We start from the raw sequence: 24,871 nt of genomic DNA, 5'->3' as shown, positions 1-24,871 counted from the left end.
GGTCGGGCGAAGGTTAAAGTTGAACAGTTCAGAAAACTTACTGGATGTCATAATTAAAGGCACAGTAAGCCTCCCGTAAACCATCACAGATACTGTCAGGCTTTTATACACAGTACAAACACCCTTCCATTTGAACGCTCACCGAACGGGAACATCCTAGGTGCCCTACGTAAAGAGCGAGCAATTTTCAAAGAATTAATTTTGCGGATCGTCTCCTCACACAATCCCACTGTGGTGCGTTTTGGCGCTAGACCTAACTTTTAAAATCTAAATAATAAATTGACAGCTTAATAAATACAAACATTCTTAAATCATAAAAGAATTCTTTTTTCATCAAGACAAGATCAGTACAATTCGAAGTTTTGAAAGTTTGAAAAAAGAAAAGCCCGGAAGCAGGGTCACCACGCAAGGTCGTGGTTCTCGTAGCAGACGACGGTTTATGCCTATCGCCAGTTCCTCTGAACAGTCAAAAGCCATCGCTAGAGTTCTTGTGAACCACAGCCGTTTGTTTCGTGCATAGTCAGAAGTACATAATAACGTGCTATTGCAGATAAGCTCACAGATGACACAGGTTCACGATGGCTCAGGGGTAAGATAAACCACGCAAAAATAAATTCTTTGAAAATTGCTCGCTCTTTACGGATGGCACCTAGGATGTTCTCAAGCGGTGTGAGTGTTTAAATGAAAGGGTGTTTGTACTGTGTGTAAAAGCCTAACAGTATCTGTGATGGTTTACGGGAGGCTTACTGTGCCTTTAACTTATGAATTTCGGGCCGCTGTGGGCCAGTCAGGCCTCGCGGCAGAAGAGTACACCGCGTCTCAGGTTTAAAATAAACTGTTCGTGTAACTAAACAAATAAACAAACAAACAAACAAACACAAAGCAAATTTTGAAAAATGTTACTTTTAAAATCAATAATTATGGTTAACGTTTGGTTTGATTTATTGCATTTCAGCGGCTTGGAAGCCGGCTTAAAAAATAGAAGTTAATTCCTTAATTTGTTCATTAAAAATTCTTATAAAAAATAAATTAAATTTTATCAAGAGATTCAAAATAATTGCATTATCATTTCCTCAGTGGATCCAAAAACATATAGATGTCGCATGTTGAAAATCAAAATCAAAGAAAATCACAGGCTTTATGTTCGCATCCCGACGGCGGACCGGCAGCGCCTCACTTGTATGAATAACAATAACAATAACAGCACTTTATTGTCCATTAAAATATTACATAAAAATGGAAATTTTTCTTCGGCACACCCTGCCTGCCTGTAAACGAATTTCAATGATCCCAAGTTTTCAGCGGTGTTGATCTTTTAGTTTCAGGCCAACGGAAATGTTTACATACCGTTTCTTTTCTTTCTTTTCTTTATTTGGTGTTTAACGTCGTTTTCAACGACCACGAAGGTTATATCGCGACGGGGAAAGGGGGGGGGGGGGGGAGATGGGATAGAGCCACTTGTTAATTGTTTCTTGTTCACAAAAGCACTAATCAAAAAATTGCTCCAGGGGCTTGCAACGTAGTACATTATATGACCCTACTGGGAGAATGCAAGTTTCCAGTACAAAGGACTTAACATTTCTTACATACTGCTTGACTAAAATCTTTACAAACATTGACTATATTCTATACAAGAAACACTTAACAAGGGTAAAAGGAGAAACAGAATCCGTTAGTCGCCTCTTACGACATGCTGGGGAGCATCGGGTAAAGTCTTCCCCCTAACCCGCGTGGTTTCTATCGGCACGCCTCCTCGGGTTTTTTTCGCGGCACGGTCGCTGATTTCAGACGGTTCCGAAGTAAAAGTTGTTCAAAAGAAGAAGTGAGAAAAACAATAATGAGCCAACTTGGCTGACATCTGTTTCAGTCTTTATATGGGAGAAAAGGCGCCCAAAAAAGAGTAAGGCCTGAAAAAGGGTGCTATTTTTAAAGACGTAATGTCCTCCTGGCAGTCTTGATGTTTGTGGCGAACAAACGCGAAAGGCTCGAGCGGCAGAGCACACAGACTTCCCCCCTCGCTCGCGCCGCGCGGTTTGATTGGTCACCGGAAACGACACAGATTTGCGCACTTGACGTCATCGGTGGTTGTGCACAACCAGTGTTTTCATCAGTAGCCCGACACACATATCAAGGTCCGCATCATCTTTGGTCGAATCACTCGCACTCGAACATTTTCCAAGGAGTATTTTTACGTGCTACAAAGTTGTCGACAGTGTTTCCACCATGAAGGACAAGAAGGACAAGAGAAAGTGAGTAAGATTTATGTGTTTGTAGTCACCAGCAGACGAAGCTGTTTTCCGTGTCAAGCGCCTTGAGCCTCGAAGCGTAGCACTTGGTCAGTGAGGAACGTGTGATCAGCTGACGGAAGCTCCCAGAAATGTCTGGAATCCTTCCTCGTTTCATATTCAACTTTGGTTTTACTGGAAATAAAAGCCGGGGGTTTCACGTTTCAAGAACAGGCGAATAGCTTTTGGGTTTGGCATGTCGTCTAGACTTTGACCTGAATCACTCCAAGTGCGTTGTGAACGACTGCAACTAAGCCTTGTACTAGTTGGAGCCATGTTGCTTAGTTTCTAGTGCAAGCTGGCCGTTTAAAAAAAGTTCTGAGCAGATTGGTTACTCTGGGGATTTATCTCAATATAGTCTAATTAGTCTGTATGGAACACAGATCTGCTAAAATTAACTAAACATTCAATTTGCATAGGCTTTACATCACATAATTAATACATGGTAAATCTGTGTTACTAAAAGAAAAGGCCTGAGTACGTATGGTACAAACAACAATCAATGCAGGGTTTTGTTATTGCTTGTAGAACTTTTTTTTAAATAAAAACCAGGGCTGGACTAGGCTAAGAGGAGGGGGGGGGGGGGGTTGCCAGTGGGTGGTCCAGGGGGAACATCCCCCTGGCGGGGTCAAGGGGCAGAGCCCCTTGTGGGGTCAGGGGGCTTTGCCCCCTGAAGCTGATGGGTAGGACATATTCTGAGATAGAAAAATGGTCGCTCCTTGCATGAAACGGCATAAAATAAACAATAATAAAAAATGTTTTAAATAAGTGAGGTACATGTTTAGGCTTGGGGGGGGGGGGGTTGCGCAACCCCCATAACCACCCCCCCATCCCGGGGGGGGGGGGGGTTGCGCAACCCCCATAACCACCCCCCCCCCGGTAGTCCGGCCCTGAAAACCTTTATATTAATGAGGTTGTAATTACAGAGCAAATAAGAAACAAGATATACGTGTAAATAAGTTTAGTTAGTAATTATAGTTTGGCTATCAAGGTAGGATTCGACTACTCATTTGCATAAGTGTTGTTAACCAGTTTAGTTGTTTTGTTATCGAAAAAACAAAAATTGAGCATGAAAAGTTTCATCAATGTATTGTACATGTGGTACATTGTTCAATTTATTTTTGTGCCATTGACAAATAAAATCTAGGAGTAGGAATGACCGATAAGAATTCTGTTCTTGGGTCAAAGGGTGCATCAGCATTATTTATGTTAATGATCGAACCAGAATGCCACCCTATGCACAGTTAAAACATGTATTCTTGTCTTTCTGAAATCAGAACGCAAACACACACAATTTGGTAACATGATAGTAGTGAGTAATAGTACAATGAGAAATTCTGTGCTCAGATGGCACCAGATTTAAAGCTCCTCGAGACAAAAAATTACAAAAAATTGTGTTCGGTGGGGGAGGCTTTAAAAATAAATGCACCATCGGATAATCAGGTATGTCCAATCAAAATTTGGTTGAGAGGGTCAAATAACCCATGGTCGTTTTTTTCATTCTAGGCTGAACCTTGGTAGTAAATTATAAAGATACATTTTGTGAAGAGAGTAAGTGTGACTTTGAGAAGAAAGTTTGATAACAAAGAGGGAAAAGTTTACGCTGGATTGAGCTAGCACTATATCAGCGTTGGTTTTATTTTGCTTAGTAAAATCGGAACTTCAAAAACTTGAGTAAATACTGCACTTTTCACTGTTTGGGGGCATTCGACATTGATTTGACATGCTTTGCAAGATAGAAGATGAAAATTGAAGCCACCAAAACAAGTTAACAATAAGAAGCGCGATGCCTTTGACACAGTCAACCAGCTAAGGCATTGCATACCCCCAGCGAAGGACACCCACAAGCGTTCACCCGTCACGATATAACCTTGAATGGTTGAAAACGACGTTAAACACCAAATAAAGAAAGAAAGAACAAGCGTTCACACACACACACACACACACCCTTACAAACTGTCAAACCTACACACATACTTATTTTCTCACACACAAAAACAATCTCTCTCTCAGTCACACACACACTTAGACTATGTTCTCTTTCTCCATCTCAGTCTCATCCAAACAAAAACATGCGTGCACGCATGCACACACAGTGACACCCACACACACACACACCACCACACTTTAAATTCAGAAAGAAAACAGAGGCTGAGAGAGGTGGTGGTGGAAACGGAGAGAGAGAGAGAAATCACAAACAATGACACAGACACACACCCAAAAGGAGAGGAGAAAGACCCCAGAGAGAGGATGAGGTGATGTGGTGCAATGGTTGTCTACTTGCACAAGCAGTATGCAAAAAAACTTGGAAACTGGGCTGCTCCACCCTGCCACAGAGGCCTTGGGTAGCTTATGATCAATAATCAAAGAGTTGGTCAACACCCACTCATTGTGTATCTCCGCAAGAACATTTCTTCTGTTGAAGTCAGTATAGTGTTCATGTGATCGCTGGAATGAAAGAACTTTTTTCTTATTGAAAACTAATGAACATTACTGAATTGATAAGAGAAAAATTGCTTCGTGTTTCTCTGAAATTTGCGAATGACTGAATGCCTATTAGTCTGATCAGAAGTAAAAACTTTGATTAAGATCATGGTGAGATGTATTTTGTGTTGTTGTTTTTTGCACCATAAGCAAAAAAATGCACATTAATTATTATGGTATCTTGTCCCAAAATCCAAGCCTTAAGCTTAGCCGTGTAAAAATCTAGAATCTTCAGAGGTATTAAACTAAAAGCAGCTTACTGTCCAGAAGGTATGAATTTGAATGATTACATCCGACCCCTGCCAGGCTCTGAGCCTATCTCCTTGTCTGTTTTGCCTTTTTGATACTTTTGAAGTTTTCCTCTGAGGGTTTGCCCTGACCAGCAGGAACTTCAATGATGGACTGGATAGGCATTACATACATGTACAAGTTTGCACTGGTAGCATGTCAAAGCATCATTCAAGGAAGCCAGGAGTTAACTTTGAACCACACAGCTGAGTTACACCTACAAGGTCAGAAACTAGTGATCTCAAATTGAACCATAGAGTGTTGGTGCCTTTGGCTGTGAAACAGTATTGCACAATTTGACAGTCTGGCATTATAGTTTCTTCCTGTTTGTACAGAAAAAAACCCACACCATGATGTATGTGAGTGGTAACAAATGTGTGGAACCAGCAGTCAACTTCCAGAAAGGTTTTTGTACTTGCTGCTTTTCTGTGATGAAATTGACATTTGTGCACCAGCTGTCAACATCTCTAGACTGTTGCACAATTTGTTACCCTGTGATGTAGGTGAGAAATTCTACTTGTAGTTGTAGGTCTTCATAACCACTGCCATTGCCTCAATGCCTGCATTTAGCTCATACTCGAAGTTGTAGAGTTGATTGTGATTGTTGTTTTAAAAAGATGCCAAGTTAAAAAAAACAAGTTGCGTGAGGCGATATAAAAACATTTAGTCAAGCTGTCGGCATCAAAGTAACAGATTAACACCAAAGAACAGTCATCGCCGAGACTAACCATATCAACAGACCGAGACGGGTCACGCTAGTCTCCGCGTAGCGTGCAAACGCAGTACTTACTTAACTTGACCTATTTTCTGTAATTCTGAGCCCATTTTTTGAATTCAAGAGAAATTGAGGAATATGATGCAATAATTTTTACATAGATCTGTAAGTGAAAATTCGATTTTAATGAGCAAACTAATGAACTAATTTTTACGCTGCCGGGCTGAAATTCAATCCCATAGTCCGGACTTAGTCGAAGATTGCTTTGCCAAAATTTCAATTCATTTGATTGAAAAATGAGGGCGTGACAGTGCTGCCTCAACTTTCATAAAAAAATAGGATATGATGTCATCAAAGACATTTATCGAAAAAATGGAGAGAAAAAAATGTCCGGGGATATCATACCCAGGAACTCAAATGTAAAATTTTATGAAGATCGGTCCAGTAGTTTTGTCTGAATCGCTCTACACACACACCACCACACTCGTCTCGATTCCACGTCTATGTTAAAACATTTAGTCAAAACTTGACTAAATGTAAAAAGCAGATTGTATACAGATTTATTTCATCTATTGCAGTAGACACATTGGGGTATGCACGTTAAAGATCCCACGATTGACAAAAGGGTCTTTCCTGGCAAAATTGTATAAGCGTAGATAAAAATGTCCACCAAAATACCTGTGTGACTTGGAATAATAGGCCGTGAAAGGTGGATGCAGCGCCTATAGGCTGTTGATCTACTGGCCGATGTGAATGCGTGATATATTGTGTAAAAAATTCCATCTCACACGGCATACGCGCTTTGAACTTCGGATAAGGCTGTTTATAAATACCCGTTATTATTATTATTATTATTATAAATGTGGTCCTTCTGTCAGCTTTGTGATGAGATACATATATTTGACAATGGCTGTAAATTATAAACAACGGTCAGTACACCTCCAAATAAGAAAACACAACGTGTACCAGTATTTTGAGGGGGAAAAGTAGGCAATATGGGAGAATTTGCAGGACCACTGTCATTTGGGACATTTAGTTAAGTTCAACACAATATAAAATTGACAAAACTGCACAAGCAGATAAAATGTGTTTTTGAAAATTCTAATTAAAATTTGAGTAATTGATCGAAAAATTATTTCATCTTATTCTTTATCATTTTCTGATTCTAAAAAGCATATGTTTTGTTTGGAATAAAAACAAGCTCATAAAGTTAAAAGAATAAAGAAAAGTGTGCTTTCAGGACTGTGAAGTGCTTTACGCTACTGCGTCATACAGGCTTCAGGGGCGGACGAGGGGGAAACCCCCTCCCCCCAGCAAAAAAAAAAAAAAAAGAAGTGTTTTTTGGGGTTGTTGTTGTTGTTTGGGGGTATTAATCAGTGACAAAATCTGCTGCCTGAAACTGGTAATGATCATCCTCAGAATGCAGCAGATTGCACCATTTTGCATTCTTTTTTTCAAAATTTTCCGGGGGAGCATGCCCCCGGACCCCCCTAGCAAGCTAGACGCATCGCGCCGTCGGCTCGGCGCTTCGCGCCTTCACACCCATATCTTCACAATATACTTTTGGAAACCCCCCCCCATAAAATGAACTGATCCGCCCCTGGGCTTGTGACTTCAAGCAATCAGCTATGTTTTTCTGGTGAATCGGTGTTCAGTATCATTCTGTGAGTTTGACAGATTGACTCAGTGTATTAAGTTTGCTTCACACGACTTGTTTGTTATGTATAATACATGTAGTCTGAGCTTTTGATGATACTCATCCCGATAAGTTGCGTCATGATGGGGAAAGCTAAATCTGTAGATTTTTGTCATATAACTATCCTTATTATCAAGCAACCACATGCATAATTTTTATGGAATATATTGTCAAAATCTACTTTTTTCACTAAAGCCCAGAACTTTTTTTTTAATGCAATAGTCCAGAATTCCTGTATACCTATCCATGAAGCAAATGAGCTGCATACAAAATATGCCTTTCACAGTTTCGGCACAGACACTCGATGGTTATTAAAAACAGTTAAAGAAGCTCACATAATAAAATTGAAATATATATATATGTAACTTTGTAAGTTACTGAACCTTGCAGTTAAAACTTATGCAGTTGGCTTTAGATGTAAGACATTTCCATACATTTGATTTATTGCAACTATTGTTTGTGAGTGTCACACCCTGCATTTTACTGCGCACGTGAGTGCACCTTTGTTCCGATAAGTGACGCAAGATCTGGCATAAATTAGCCTTTCTCAAGTGTGAGTTCAGCTAGCTGACTACAAGTACAGGCTTTTCTTTACGCTGGGTTTTCACTTTCAACATTTTCTATAGTGTTGGCTCAGGAATAGTGCTTGGTTCATATCGTTGAAAGCTGCAATGGTGTATGATATCAAACCTTCTTTTACTTGTCTGCCTTGAAAAATATATTTTCTTCATTTTGCTTGCAACGTTCACTGCTGTTGTGCAATTTTCCCCTCATTCTTTGAAAAAACACATAAATAATATGACATCTTGTCAGTGTTAAACTCAAGTCTGCATGCAGTGTAACATTTTGTGTGATGCTGTTGTTCTCATGACACAGCCAAACATTATTGAAAAACTACTATAAGTATAACAGTTAAAAATAATATTTGCACTGCTGTATATTATTTTTACCACAGCAGTTTCATCAGTTCTTGTAAGGTTGGTTACAAACGTTCTGAATGGGTTGTGTACTGTTGGTCCCTAACACTACTCTTGCTTTAGTAAGGATTAGAGTTGTGTGTGAAATAAATGTATCACTTTAAAACTGTGGTCACCAAAGCAGGTTCAACATCACAGTTGAACATTATTACCTTGTTCAGATTGTTGCAGCATGTTTTCATGGGTTACTTGCAGCAATTGCATGGATAGATAGCAATGAAATATACACAGCTTTTTATTTTTTAAATGTCTTTCTGTATGTTACTCTTTTGTTTTTGTGCCACAATGACCATATAGTTTAGTGCTGCTTAAAGGCCAAAAGTCGCATAATTATGGAAGTCGTTACATGAGAGAATGGCTAAAAAGATGTCAAAATTATTCTTGGAATTATTTTAAGCGTTTCTGATACTGGTCTGCGCATTGAGACATCACAGTGCGCTAAGAGATTTATAGAGCAAATCGAGAAAATGAATTATTGAACGAATTATTTTCAAGATTTGCTTTATAAATCTCTTAGCGCACTGTGATTGTTTCAATAACGATATTGTCAGTAACGTTAGAACGTTTGAAAAGGCACATTTTTCTGCCAGCGTTTGGATCAATAGACCCTATCGCCCGGTATTCCAAGCTCTCGTAATCTCTCGCAAACTTCAGAGCAAAGCAAAGCATGCGGTACAGCAATCTCGTGCGAGCTGCACAAGCCAAGGTTCGAAGTTCTCGCGATGTTCAAAGCATAACAAAGAGCGTGTCTCGCGAGAGCTGCTCAGATACCGAAAAGGTCTATTGTGGACAGGTCGAGTTCGATCTACTTTTGTGTGTGTGTCGGCTTTGCACATTTCGGGGGTATTGACGGTTTCATCGCTGACCATGCATTTTACGATTTGATTACACTCTGTACCGTTTTATCGAGTAGCAACTAACAGTATTAGTTACAGTTGTGCAAAATGTACCCGTTAGCATACAATTTACCTTATGTATTAATTATTGGTACAGAAAACAACACGTACCGAAATGTTCTATGCTCCCAAAAACATGAACGACCCCCAAGCAACTGAGTGGCGTCCCCTGATGTCAAACGACTCAAAGTGACACGTTTTTTCCCTCATTAGCAGTCTTCGCAAAAAAATAAAGTTGGCATGTTATTTCTCGCAATGTGCCTGCATTCATCGGGGAGGTTGGTGCTATGATTACATGGTAAGAATGTTTTGAAGCCTTCGCCTATTCTGTTTACATCGTAGTTGTCTTGAAATATATGCGAAAACCGTTCATTTCAGTCCTGGATCTGGATCTGGATCTGGATTCGTTACGTTGCAGGAACCACTGTTGGTCATCTTCGCAACGGATGCGGGAGAGCGCATACAATAATTTCGAATACAATAAAAGTCCTGACTTTGGTGGGAAAAGTCATACAGTCCCGTCACATCAATGTCTTTTCGCTCTTAGTGACTTATTAAAATGTTAAAAACTGAGCTCTGTAGGTGGTCAGTGTTGGGGCAGCCCTGATGACGGCAGTCTCAGCGCTGAAGATGCTGCGCTGGCTGGCTGGGCTGGTCGTGCTGGGAGGTCTGCGTCACTCAGCTGATTCCACTCTGCGACTGACCGTACGAAGGAGTTCTTGTACTGGTCTGTCTTGCAGGTGGGGATGCGGAAGCCTCGTGTGTTGTTTACAGCTTGCCGCTCAATGATATTGCTGCTTTCATACCCCTGGAACCTTGTGGGGACGACTCCGCCGTCCGCTCACGGCGGGGGCAAGAAACTTGTCTGGAGGGAGTGCGGGGATCAGGCCCTCGGAGATCCTGTTGAGGAGGTTGAGGCGTAACTGCCTGCGTCGCTCTTCCAGTGGGGGGAGGTTCAGGTTCTTCAGCATGTCACTGACGCAGCCCGGGCTTCTCGACTTGTAGTCTCGCGTGATAAAGCGGGCTGCTTGGCGCTGTACTCTCCCCAGCCTCTCGATGTCCCGCCGGAGGTAAGGGTCCCACACGGTAGCTCCATACTCCAGCGTGGATCAGACGAGTGTTATGTACGGTACGCCAGGCGCTTGCACTCCTGTGGGCAGTTCCGGAGATTCCGGCGTAGGAAGCCCACAGTTGATCCAGCTTTGCGGCAGATGTTGGAGATGTGGGAAGACCAATTCAGGTCGGCGGAGAGTAGTACTCCAAGGTGGGGGTTGTGTTGGACCTGCTGGAGGATGACGTTATCCAGGCTGTATAAGTAGGACGATTTGCTTCTGGTGGAGAGGATGTAGCACTTTTGCGCGTTAAAGCGCATGCCCCACTTCTTGGCCCAAATCTCCAGCTGTTTGAGGTCTGTCTGCAGGGTGAGGTGGTCTTGGAAGGTGTGGATTTCCCGGTACAGCAAGCAGTCATCTGCGAAGAGTCGTACTGTTGACTTCGTAGATTCAGGCAGGTCATTGATGTGGCACAGGAACATCAGGGGTCCTAAAACAGTGCCCTGGGGGACGCCTGATAGGACTGCCGCTTCTTCGGACGCTTCACCCTCCACTACCACTCTCATCGTCCGCTTTGTTAGGAAGTTCGTCAGCCACACGTGGATAGGCCCTCGTACTCCGTAGTGGTCCATCTTCTGTAGGAGTCTACCATGGGGGACCGTGTCGAAGGCCTTGCTAAAATCCAGTATGGCAACGTCGACCTGTGATCCGGTGTCGTAGGACTGGAGGAGATCTGTTGCTGTGGTGAGAAGCTGGGTCTCGCAAGAGTGGCCGGATCTGAAGCCGTGATTCCTGTCAGTTAGGATGTTGTGTATCTCAATGTGGTTTCGAAGGTGGCGGCAGATGACGTGTTCCAGCAGTTTACTGGCCACTGATGTGAGGGATACTGGCCTGTAGTTCTCTGCTCGGTTTCTGTCGCCCTTCTTGAAGACCGCCGAGATGTTTGCAGTGAGCCAGTCGTTCGGGAGTTGTCCTGTCTCTATGGAATGGTTGAAGATGGTAGTTAGTGCGGGGGCTATGGTTTCAGCGCAGGTTTTGAGGATCTGATGATGTCTGCTACATACGTTACGAGTAGGACAGTCTATTGAATCAGTCGACTTCCAAATGCTGCTTTGTCCAGCTCGAAATCTGTCAGAAAAAAAACCTTATGCTTTTAGCCGCGGGAAATTTTAGGGTCAAGCAATCATTGTTTGGTAATGTAGATAAGCTACATGCCACTAACACAGCGGCTGAAAAGAATCTTCGCAAATCGAAAGAATAGGCCTAGACTCGCTGTGGCACAGGGGCATGAAATCTGTCAGAAAAAAACACTTTTGCTTTTAGCCGCGGGACATTTAGGGTCAAGCATCATTTGGTAATGTGGAGAAGATAAGCTACATGTCACTAACACTGAGGATGAGAAGAATCTTCTCAAATCAAAAGAAGGGGCACAGCCTCGCTTTGGAAAAGGGCGGAAGAATACTCTCTCTGGAAAAGTTAGCCCACTCCAAGAGTGCGCTTACATTTTTAAGCGCATTGCCATTAGCCAATCAACTGTTTCACATCAGTCATGTGACACCAGTACTTACTGACAATTATATATATTCTGTGTAAATATAACTATTGTTTAAAACATGATTTAATCTTACGATTACTAGCAGGTTATTGTAACCATCAGGTATTTGTGTTTCAGTGGCAACGTGTATGGTTTTTACATTTAGTCAAGTTTTGACTAAATGTTTTAACATCGAGGGGGAACATTGAGGGGGAATCGAAACGAGGGTCGTGGTGTATGTGTGTGCGTGTGTGTGTGCGTGCGTGCGTGCGTGTAGAGCGATTCAGACCAAACTACTGGACCGATCTTTATGAAATTTGACATGAGAGTTCCTGGGTATGATATCCCCGAACGTTTTTTTCCTTTTTTTGATAAATGTCTTTGATGACGTCATATCCGGCTTTTCGTGAAAGTTGAGGCGGCACTGTCACGCTCTCATTTTTCAACCAAATTGGTTGAAATTTTGATCAAGTAGTCTTCGACGAAGCCCGGACTTCGGTATTGCATTTCAGCTTGGTGTCTTAAAAATTAATTAATGACTTTGGTCATTAAAAATCTGAAAATTGTAAAAAAAATTATTTTTTTCTAAAACGATCCAAATTTACGTTCATCTTATTCTCCATCATTTGCTGATTCCAAAAACATATAAATATGTTATATTCGGATTAAAAACAAGCTCTGAAAATTAAATATATAAAAATTATTATCAAAATTAAATTGTCCAAATCAATTTAAAAACACTTTCATCTTATTCCTTGTCGGTTCCTGATTCCAAAAACATATAGATATGATATGTTTGGATTAAAAACACGCTCAGAAAGTTAAAACAAAGAGAGGTACAGAAAAGCGTGCTATCCTTCTCAGCGCAAGTACTACCCCGCTCTTCCTGTCAATTTCACTGCCTTTGCCGTGCGCGGTGGACTGACGATGCTACGAGTATACGGTCTTGCTGCGTTGCATTGCGTTCAGTTTCATTCTGTGAGTTCGACAGCTACTTGACTAAATGTTGTAATTTCGCCTTACGCGACTTGTTTTTATATTTAGTCAAGTTTTGACTAAATATTTTAACATCGAGGGGGAATCGAAACGAGGGTCGTGGTGTATGTGCGTCTGTGTGTCTGTGTGTGTGTGTGTGTGTGTAGAGCGATTCAGACTAAACTACTGGACCGATCTTTATGAAATTTGACATGAGAGTTCCTGGGTATGAAATCCCCGAACGTTTTTTTCATTTTTTTGATAAATGTCTTTGATGACGTCATATCCGGCTTTTCGTGAAAGTTGAGGCGGCACTGTCACGCCCTCATTTTTCAACCAAATTGGTTGAAATTTTGGTCAAGTAATCTTCGACGAAGCCCGGACTTCGGTATTGCATTTCAGCTTGGTGCCTTAAAAATTAATTAATGACTTTGGTCATTAAAAATCTGAAAATTGTAAAAAAAAATAAAAATTTATAAAACGATCCAAATTTACGTTTATCTTATTCTCCATCATTTGCTGATTCCAAAAACATATAAATATGTTATATTCGGATTAAAAACAAGCTCTGAAAATTAAATATATAAAAATTATTATCAAAATTAAATTGTCCAAATCAATTTAAAAACACTTTCATCTTATTCCTTGTCGGTTCCTGATTCCAAAAACATATAGATATGATATGTTTGGATTAAAAACACGCTCAGAAAGTTAAAACAAAGAGAGGTACAGAAAAGCGTGCTATCCTTCTTAGCGCAACTACTACCCCGCTCTTCTTGTCAATTTCACTGCCTTTGCCATGAGCGGTGGACTGACGATGCTACGAGTATACGGTCTTGCTGAAAAATGGCATTGCGTTCAGTTTCATTCTGTGAGTTCGACAGCTACTTGACTAAATATTGTATTTTCGCCTTACGCGACTTGTTTCTGATGTCTTGTGTTGAAAACATTTTTTGTATATTCAAAATATCATTAATAAGATAGTTTTGATCCTTTAAGTACACTGCAAATGTACCACATATGGTTTTATCTCATTACAACCGTTCGGAAAAAAACAAGTGTACCAAGATAAGACATGGCTAATACAAGAGAAATATTTGGTGTTTTTTAGGCATTGACCTTCCACACACACACACACACACACACACCAACCCATATCATTGGGTTCAACTGCTGTTAAAATTAGACAATCTACAAAGTACAAGTGTGTCGTCATATCAGTAAACTGAATCCCCGAAACTTCTCTTTTTGCATTATGACCCTTTTCCCTCCCCTTTGTTCATGCCAGTAATCACGAAACAACTTTTGACAGGGCACTCCTCCCATCGGGGTAAAACAGTACATGTATTGCAAACTAACCTGCTCGCGTTGGTGCGCGTGTACCTATATCACTACAAAGTCTACATGCACTCTGCACACTGAAGATGAGTGGCCGAGTGGTAACGCACTTGCGCTCGGAAGCGAGAGGGTTGCGAGTTCGACCCTGGGTCAGGGCGTTAGCAATTTTCTCTCCCCTTTCCTAACCTAGGTGGTGGGTTCAAGTGCTAGTCTTTCGGATGAGACGAAAAACCGAGGTCCCTTCGTGTACACTACATTGGGGTGTGCGCGTTAAAGATCCCACGATTGACAAAAGGGTCTTTCCTGGCAAAATTGTATAGGCATAGATCAAAATGTCCACCAAAATACCCGTGTGACTTGGAATAATAGGCCGTGAAAAGTAGGATATGCGCCGAAATGGCTGCGATCTGCTGGCCGATGTGAATGCGTGATGTATTGTGTAAAAAAATTCCATCTCACACGGCATAAATAAATCCCTGCGCCTTGAATATGTGCGCGATATAAATTGCATAAAAAATGTAAATAAATAAATCCCTGCGCTTAGAACTGTACCCACGGAATACGCGCGATATAAGCCTCATATTGATTGATTGATTGAAGATTCATTGCCCTGAGCACACACGCGCATAACAGGAAACTCGCGTCGGAATACACCTCGACTGTTATCTACATCGGTAACAAGACTCTGACAAATGGAGACATGGGTCGGGTTTTGCATTAAATATCGTTTATCTCTAAAGAGAGGCAATTTGGTTATCTGGCCTGCCAGAAGGAAGCATAACGTCCATAAAATATTCTATCCCCAGCTGTGCAATCGTGGCGGTGCTGATTGTGCTTAGAACGACCACATGAACCGATGATAGAAAAAAATCAAAACTTGACTAAGTGTAAAAATATAATTAAAAAAAAGGGGGGGGGGGGCATAACTTTGTGTTTTGATGTTATTGAGTTAAATAAAGAACAGCTGTTGTACGAATTGTGAAGTAGCAGTTTGCGTTTTTACTAGGCTTTTTGTGTGTGACAATAAATGCTGATCTGTCAATGTCATCACGTCCAGGAACGTGTGAATAATATTATTTTCTATTTGGAGAGATGTGTTGCTGCGCATGGGCAGTTTTGTGTGTGTGTTGATGTACTTTCGGATTAGTGACAGCGGCTGAACCATTTGTATACTGATATTTTTGGGAATATTGCATCGATAAATGTGAGCTTTTTCGGGGTGTATGTTTTCTTCAGTGTTAGATAGATAAATGGGTGTGTCACAGTATTCCATTCTTTAGACGAAGCTACCATTGGGTCATTGTTCACTTGCCTTAGCTTCATCACAATTAAATCAGTGCCAGCGAACCATGTTAGCAGTATACAATTATTTCGCGGCTTTAAGTCTTGATTTTCCATTGCTGTGCATTTACTGAAATTCTTGCTATTGGTGTTCCAGTCCAAATCCAAATTCCATTACAAAATCCATCTCGTACAATGTATTATGTTACTAGTGGGGTTCCTTGTAACAGTTTGCTAGCATGCTTCAAGTTTTGTTGTGTTCGTGTTTTTAAAGTCTCAGATTTTGACTGTAAACCTCGGATCTTGAACGTGCACATATGCCTGGTCCAGAAACATAGAGCCAGCATAGGAAGTTGGCTTTCAACAAATGACTTACTTTCTGAAAGAGGCAAATAGAGCTCTTGATACCAACACACCTTTAAACTCTAACGCACCACCCACCAAGCCATGTCCCCACTAGGCACCTCTTTTTACATTTAGTCAAGTTATGACTAAATGTTTTAACATCGAGGGGGGAATCGAGACGAGGGTCGTGGTGTATGTGTGTGTGTCTGTGCGTGTGTGTGTGTGTGTGTGTGTGTGTGTGTAGAGCGATTCAGACTAAACTACTGGACCGATCTTTATGAAATTTGACATGAGAGTTCCTGGGTATGATATCCCCGGACGTTTTTTTCATTTTTTCGATAAATGTCTTTGATGACGTCATATCCGGCTTTTCGTGAAAGTTGAGGCGGCACTGTCACGCCCTCATTTTTCAACCAAATTGGTTGAAATTTTGGTCAAGTAATCTTCGACGAAGCCCGGACTTCGGTATTGCATTTCCGCTTGGTGGCTTAAAAATTGATTAATGACTTTGGTCATTAAAAATCTGAAAATTGTAAAAAAAAATATTTTTTTTATAAAACGATCCAAATTTACGTTTATTTTATTCTCCATCATTTGCTGATTCCAAAAACATATAAATATGTTATATTTGGATTAACAACAAGCTCTGAAAATTAAATATATAAAAATTATTATCAAAATTTTTTTTTCGAAATCAATTTAAAAACACTTTCATCTTATTCCTTGTCGGTTCCTGATTCCAAAAACATATAGATATGATATGTTTGGATTAAAAACACGCTCAGAAAGTTAAAACGAAGAGAGGTACAGAAAAGCGTGCTATCCTTCTCAGCGCAACGAATACCCCGCTCTTCTTGTCAATTCCACTGGCACTGCCTTTGCCACGGGCGGTGGAGTGACGATGCTACGAGTATACGGTCTTGCTGCGTTGCGTTGCCTTCAGTTTCATTCTGTGAGTTCGACAGCTACTTGACTAAATGTTGTATTTTCGCCTTACGCGACTTGTTACATTTAGTCAAGTTTTGACTAAATGTTTTAACATAGAGGGGGAATCGAGACGAGGGTCGTGGTGTGTGTGTGTGTGTGTGTGTGTAGAGCGATTCAGAGTAAACTACTGGACCGATCTTTATGAAATTTTATATGAGAGTTCCTGGGTATGATATCCCCAGACGTTTTTTTCTTTTTTTGGATAAATTATTTCTTTGATGACGTCATATCCGGCTTTTTGTAAAAGTTGAGGCGGCACTGTCACACTCTCATTTTTCAATCAAATTGATTGAAATTTTGGCCAAGCAATCTTCGACGAAGGCCGGACTTTGGTATTGCATTATTACAGTATAATAGTTTGTAACTATTGGTAATTCTGGATGAGTCCATCTCTCGACGGAGGGGGACTCGCGTGCTTCAACATTATAATGAGCCAGTACAAAATGCTGCAGAAAAAGTGTAAACAGGTTTTCTGCAGCAAAACAACAGCACCGTTTTACTGCGGCATTCTTGATTTCAATTTTACTGCAGTAAAACTGTTTTACTGCAGAAAAAAACGTTGCTCTCGCGAAAGATGACATTATGCAGAAATGCTGCAGAAACAAACAGTTTTTCTCCAGCATTTCTGTTTTTCTGCAGAATAACTGAATAAAGTCATAATTCGCTAAGGACAGTACCGTACACTTTGTACACATGTAGCAATGATCGTTGATTTGGATGAGTTTTTAACGACACATATAAACGAGTGGTGCAGGATTAAAAAATCGAAAACTTATTTTGTTGACTTCAGACTATTATAATGCTGTTGATATTCTTTCAAGCACAGCAAACCTAGACGCTTGTCGCTGATGTGTGAACATTCTTAATTGAAGAAGAAGCGTAATGCGCAGTATTTGCTCACTTTTTTGTTTATCCGCGCCAACAGGACGGGCGCGCGGAACGACACGGCTGACGGTCACGGCGTTTTGAAGGAGGGTTTTGTTTGTTTGTTTTCCTGGGTTGGTGTCACCTGAGCAATGGGCTTCTAAATGTGAAACTGATAAGAGATGCATATGCGTTGCAATGCTTGTATTTAAATCATGCCATGCGTACGTATGGTACTAGTGCAGTGTCAACCTGCTTCATTCGGTTGGTCACAGCGGGCTATGCAACGCCATTTAGTCTGATAATACATCCCCCCCCCCTCCTACCCTATTCTCCCTTATACACTTCGTGTGTGTGAAACTGAGAAGTAATTCAAATACAGTGGTACCTGCAATGAAAGGATACCCTGATTGGGTGCCAGCCAAACATTGCAGGTCACATGTCACGACAGGTATATTTTGGTCAAGAATATGTAGACAAAGGGACAACAGAAAGTCGTTTCCTGCTTGGTGGGGCCTCACATCGTATGGCCCGCTGTATTGTGTTCCAGGTGCCCTCCTCCCCATACAAATTACAATGCTCCGCGTTTCTGCCCTGGTACCTTTACAAAGTTGATGGACCGTGGTAAGCTGCCATTGGAGGATCTGACTGCTACGACACCACCTCCTCTTCTTGGGTTTCCACGGGCAGCGTCACATGGACATTCGAGGTGACATTACTATATATTAAAGCCTTATTATTCGCTCCAGTACTAGGTGTTTTTGAGGGTGGCACACAGTCAAATAAATAGAGAGGAGATGTGTGGGTTTGTCGATGTTTGAGCAGTGTTGACGTTCGAGGTCTGAGAACGGTTCCGTTACTTTTGTTTGTTCGTTCATGGGCTGAAACTCCCACGGTTTTTACGTGTATGACCGTTTTTACCCCGCCATTTAGGCAGCCATACGCCGCTTTTGGAGGAAGCATGCTGGGTATTTTCGTGTTTCTATAACCCATCGAACTCTGACATGGATTACAGGATCTTTTTCGTGCGCACTTGGTCTTGTGCTTGCGTGTACACACTGGGGTGTTCGGACACCGAGGAGAGTCTGCACACAAAGTTGACTCTGAGAAATAAATCTCTCGCCGAACGTGGGGACGAACTCACGCTGACAGCGGCCAACTGGATACAAATCCAGCGCGCTACCGACTGAGCTACATCCCCGCCCTGGTTCCGTTACAACATAAGACCAGTATTTTTAACTTTGATCTGGTGTGGACAACCTAGATGCTGGACAGTCTTCGACGCATTTCCTGCGAGTGACCGGTGTGGCGGTCTGTGACACTACCAGATGGCGTTGGGGTTTCCTTGGAGAAGTTATACTAATAGTCTGTGCGTTGGGAAATACGTCATTGCGCAACTAATCGCCGACTAAATCTATCGTTAGACACGTTATTGGGCAGGTGAATGGCGTGGCTCTAGCGTCTTGTGCGTTGTCCAAGAAACGACCAGTGCTTCTTGATTGGCTTAGTTACTAGTTTTCACGTGGACAGCGTGTGTTCTAAAGCAACTGATGCTCTGTCTTTGGAAAACTTGCACCGCGACCAGCAGCCGTTCGCTGGTCCAACACTTGCTGGACTTTTATTGCCAACTGGACTTTTAGCTGTTTATTTGGCCTACACTGAAGTTCTTTTTATGTGATGTAGACGCCATTTAAACAAGGGTTCTTTACATTTCTGGTCTTTTGGTCCGGTGTGGATACATGTCTTACACTACTTCAGACGCTTCTGATCCAGACATGAACAGTTATTGACTCTTGTGTTGTGTGAATCACCGTCAAATCGGCGTTATAACTTATACTCACAAGTGATTTCTTGAACTTCGGGCCCTTTCTGTTAGTACGTTGACAAGGACGAAAAGCGATATAGCATTTCGCGTTCTCAGTTTCTCACTCAGATATTTCTTGAGACCTTTGTGTTCAGAAGATATGATTGTCTTCCTTTTGTGCGAACCAGACACGTCTCGTTTCTTGTTGGTCCTAGTGTGTTGTGATTGTATTCTTTGAGTGGTGCTTTCGTTTGACATCATCGACAAAGATGCCGTACAAGTAAGTAGCAAAAGAATAGTTTATCCATTTTTGACTCACATGCGAAGCAAAAGTGAGTCTATGTACTCACCCGAGTCGTCCGTCCGGCCGGCCGTCCGGCCGTCCGGAAAACTTTAACGTTGGATATTTCTTGGACACTATTCAGTCTATCAGTACCAAATTTGGCAAGATGGTGTATGATGACAAGGCCCCAAAAAACATACATAGCATCTTGACCTTGCGTCAAGGTCGCAGGGGCCATAAATGTTGTCTAAAAAACAGCTATTTTTCACATTTTTCCCATTTTCTTTGAAGTTTTTGAGATTCAATACCTCACCTATATATGATATATAGGGCAAAGTAAGCCCCATCTTTTGATACCAGTTTGGTTTACCTTGCTTCAAGGTCAAGGTCACAGGAGCTCTACAAAGTTGGATTGTATACATATTTTGAAGTGACCTTGACCCTGAACTATGGAAGATAACTGTTTCAAACTTAAAAATTATGTGGGGCACATGTTATGCTTTCATCATGAGACACATTTGGTCACATATGATCAAGGTCAAGGTCACTTTGACCCTTATGAAATGTGACCAAAATAAGGTAGTGAACCACTAAAAGTGACCATATCTCATGGTAGAAAGAGCCAATAAGCACCATTGTACTTCCTATGTCTTGAATTAACAGCTTTGTTTTGCATGACCTTGGATGACCTTGACCTTGGGTCAAGGTCACATGTATTTTGGTAGGAAAAATGTGTAAAGCAGTTCTTAGTGTATGTCATTGCTAGGTTTAGTTATTTGACCTTGACCCTGAAGGTCAAGGTCAAGCATGTGAGTCGTATGGGCTTTGCCCTTCTTGTTATTAATCTGAATTATACACGTAATTACGTAGCTAATATGAGTTATTTTAGCCAGGTAAGCGCAGGGGCACTAATCCATATACAATGCCACTGTAACCCTACCTGCTTCATTTGGTTGGTCACAGCGGGCTATGCAACGCTATTTTGTCTGATAATGCATCCTCCCCCCCCCTCCTACCCTGTTATATTTGGATTAAAAACAAGCTCTGAAAATTTAAAATATAAAAATTATTATCAAAATTAAATTTCCGAAATCGATTTAAAAACAATTTCATCTTATTCCTTGTCGGTTCCTGATTCCAAAAACATATAGATATGATATGTTTGGATTAAAAACACGCTCAGAAAGAGAGGTACAGAAAAGCGTGCTATGCAGCACAGCGAAACCACTACCGCGCTGAACAGGCTCGTCAGTTTCACTCCGTTATGCACAAGCGGCGGACTACGGTCATTGTGAAAAAATGCAGTGCGTTCAGTTTTATTCTGTGAGTTCCACAGCTTGACTAAATGTAGTAATTTCGCCTTACGCGACTTGTTTTTAGTTTGAGTGGTATTGCGAGACTGCGCGTTCATTTCACTTCTGTTGATTTCCGTCCTAGCTTTTGCCCTTGAGAGACACCGTGTTTCGACTTCGAGCGCTGTTGCTAGAGGCACAGATTTAAAATCGACCAAATGAGCGACCGTGTTCGGTTTGAGAGTTGAGTAGATGACATCACACAGAGGAATGTCTTGGCATCCGTATTTTAGCGGTTTAAAAAACCATCTAATTGCCGTTTTGGGTGGTCTTTTCAGACCGTGCTTTTTCTCTCCAAAGGGCAGTGTGTTTGTTTACGCTGTGTTATGCGTTTTAGCCCCGTAAAGCACTGAATGTGCGTGCCTTTGCTAGATTACAAGTTTGACTTTATGAATCCAATGGTATTTATCTGCTTCGAGGAATGGGTTACCATTTGAAATAAAATATAACGATGAAAGGAATCGGGAACCAGTGAAAAACAAACTTCATTGTCAGAGTCGTAGCTGTGTCAGAGTGTATGGTTGCCCACTGCCATTGCTGAAAACACGGGCATCAAACTATTCAACGTTTATAACCGCAACGTGTACACAATACAGTATACATTGCACAATGTAACACGATGCTGCACAGCATAACAACAAAACGCAACGTAACCAAACTGAGGCGCTTTACACAATCTTGCAGAAATTTACATCGGTGACAAAAAGTGTATCTGCTGGGACAACGTAACCTTGACATTTTAACCAACTCTCCTGTTTATTGTATGCGTACACAATAGGCACTTGACTGTACGGGTACCTTCTCTTTTTTTTTTTTGACGCGTTGTAGGCCCTAATATTTTAATCTGTTTCTCGTGTAGGTTTTGTGTCGCCCGTCCTTATTCCTGCTTCGGGAATCTGCCGTGTGATACATCATATACGCCGAGTGTCCTAGATCCCCTCTTTTTAAGGGTAACTAGAACGGTTGTCAGTAGGAATGCTACACTGAGATTGAGAGCACGTACAGGATTGTTGAGGATTCACACAGACCCTGGCAAACGACGGATCGTTTTGGTTCGACGGTTTTGGTTTACTTCCTGGTCATTCCGAGTCTTCTCGTACTGAGAAATTGCCTTGGAATCACAAAATCAACACTCTAGGGTTGGCAAGTAGAGTTTGGGGTCCAGTTTGTGACGTAAATTACAAAAATGAAATATTTTTTAAAAAAAGAGCAGAGTTTTTTTTTAGTTTTTTTTTTACATGAATTTCATTTAATGAAATGAAAAAATGAAAATCCAGAGATAGGGTCCAGTTTGTGACATGAAATTCAAAAAGAAAATGAAAAATGAAAATGCAGCGTCAGTGTCCAGCTTGTGAAATGACTTATTAGTCGTTGTAATGCTATCATGTATTGGCGAATAGAAAGGGCATTTGTTCAATTTATATGATTAAAATGTTCATTTAAATCGAAATTTTCTTTTTGTCTAAAGGAGGGTGGTAATTTAAATGCAGGGAGAATAATTGCGTACTTTTGAAGTTAATCTTATTGACCTCAAAGGCACACTCAGCTTCACGTCAACCATCAGTTTCTGGTCACAGACACTGTCAGGCTTTTACACACAGTACAAACATCTTTTCGTTTAAACACTCATCGCTTGAGAACATCCTAGGTGCCCTCCGTAAAGAGCGAGCATTTTTCAAAGAATGTATTTTGTGCAGTCAGAACGGATTTACAATGAGACAAATCGGACGTCTCGTTTTGGCGCTAGAACTCATTTTTAAATCTAAATAATTAATTGACAGCTTGTTACACAAATATTCTTAAATCATAAAAGAGTTTTGAAAGTTTAAAAAAAGGGAGCCCGGAAGCAGGTCACGCAAGGTCGGGTTTCCCAAGCAGACGAATTTCTGCTTGCTTCTTTGAAGCCAACCGCCGCCGATAAGTTCGTGTGACTCACAGTCGTTTGTTGCAGTTTAGATAACGTGCTATTGCAGATACAGCGAGTTGCATTGAAATCACACACTAACGACTAAATTTGGAAAAAAAAAGGAAAGTGGATCACAAGGATTCACGATGGCACAGGGGTAAAAATAAAATAAACCACGAAATCTGGTGTGTGGTTTACGCAAGCTAAATAGCCATTCAAACGAACTGTGTCATGTAATGCTATTGCAAGTGTGTTCCATTATGTTAGACTATTTTTGTGAGAAGATTTAAATCGTTCTGTAAACCATTTGAGGCTTGTTTTCCATATCTTCCCAAGTAGTTAGAATGTTAAAACGTAACAGTGTGTAAGCTGCGTTATACATCTACATGTAGCTGATACGGAAACATCAATCAGTTTGTAAGGCTGAACCAAATTGAAGGCGAATAAACCACCACCCCTTCCCGAGCTACTCGTATTTCCAACTACCGACCACCGGTCCAAAGAGGGTGTCCCAGACTGGCTTCCGTTCAGATGTTGCGTGCCTGTTGTCGTCGTTGTAATATATAAGCCATTTCTACTTTCCTACTTCTGCCAGTTCTGGGAACACGACAGCATAAGGGGTGAGGGGAGGGGGGGGGGGGTCGTTGTAGTGCTAGTGGATTCATTACACATGTTCTGACACTCTTAGGGAGGACTGTGGCAGTGCGCTCTCGTGTCGGTGTCGCCTTCTGAAACAGTACTTGAGCCTGACAGATCATCTTGTGAGGGCTTTTAGATAAAGAGCACCCCTTCACCACACCATTCTGCCTCCTAAAACAGTAGCGAAGGAAATAGGGGGTGAAAACAGCTATCAAAGCTATTGCTCCTACGCGTTAAAAGGACACTATTTGTTGGGAATTCTGTTTTTGGTTTTTGTAAGGTTTGTATTAGAGTGTCAGTAAACTGTACACAGGTGTTGTTTTGATATTAGGCTCTCAAGCAAACGTACATATTATTGACAAAGGCATTGATAAAATTGTTAGATAAAATATATACACTTAAAAACCCATCTACTACCAACATTTTGTTTTGGGACAGGAGCGTCGTTTAACCCCTGATTATTTATTTATTGATTGATTGATTGATTTATTGATTTATTGATTGATTGATTTGTTGACTTGTGCATCATTCGTCCGCATTGTAGCCAAAGAGTTCTAGTTCAGTTGTTGAATAAGGATTTAAAGATACTAGCTCTGTCGACGTTTTGTTTGAAATTGCGCGTACATGTTGAGGGTTCAAATTGGTGCAATGCAATACACAAGGATGTCAATCCTCATACACATTTCGGAATTCCAGGGTCAGTTCCCACAGTGTCACATCACATCCTGGTCTTCTCGGCATGTCACGGATGTGTTATCTGCCTTACATCTTGCAATTGCACACACACCGTGAACAGTTCAACAAAAATAGAGGATCCAACTTGTTTTGGAATGAACTTTTGGCGTTGCACAACGGAGCTCTATGAAATGACAAATGTATGGCTGCATCATGACGGAAATTCCGCTGATTGTAGTTTAATGCCAGGTGGTCCATTCCGTAACGAAACTGTTGGTTCTGCACGTAATCGAGTCTGATCGTGTATTTTCGATGCTTTATTGTGGCGTTCCTTTACTGATTTTGTTCACTTTTATTCATAATGTCTTGTGGCAATGCATTTCACCACTGTGATTATCTTCTGGAACCAAGCCCCTTCGACGTACAACCCGAACCTCTCTCATAACTACTTGCAAAGTTCTAAAAAACAAGCCTTAGTGCAAACGCACTTATGTC

The 24,871-nt window shown here is 41.3% G+C and overlaps 1 protein-coding gene across 3 annotated transcripts in view; it reads left to right on the top strand.

Annotated features, from left to right (window-relative positions):
• Positions 1-2,074: 2,074 nt before the first annotated feature.
• LOC138953105 (hypoxia-inducible factor 1-alpha-like) overlaps positions 2,075-24,871 on the top strand; it is a 78,761-nt gene continuing 55,964 nt past the window's right edge. Inside the window, exon 1 of one of the 3 annotated variants that reach the window (XM_070324889.1) lies at positions 2,075-2,249. In XM_070324889.1, the coding sequence (XP_070180990.1) occupies positions 2,224-2,249 (26 nt within the window). In that variant the 5' untranslated portion in view covers positions 2,075-2,223. Of the gene's footprint in view, positions 2,250-18,286; positions 18,427-18,511; positions 19,802-24,871 lie in introns of those variants that run through there. The other 2 variants (XM_070324888.1, XM_070324890.1) reach the window with 2 other exon arrangements.

The sequence above is a fragment of the Littorina saxatilis genome, linkage group LG17 (assembly GCF_037325665.1).
Source record: "Littorina saxatilis isolate snail1 linkage group LG17, US_GU_Lsax_2.0, whole genome shotgun sequence".
NCBI lineage: Eukaryota > Metazoa > Mollusca > Gastropoda > Littorinimorpha > Littorinidae > Littorina > Littorina saxatilis.
The sequence above is the reverse complement of the archived record's forward strand: the minus strand, read 5'-3'. Positions and strand labels throughout refer to the sequence as shown.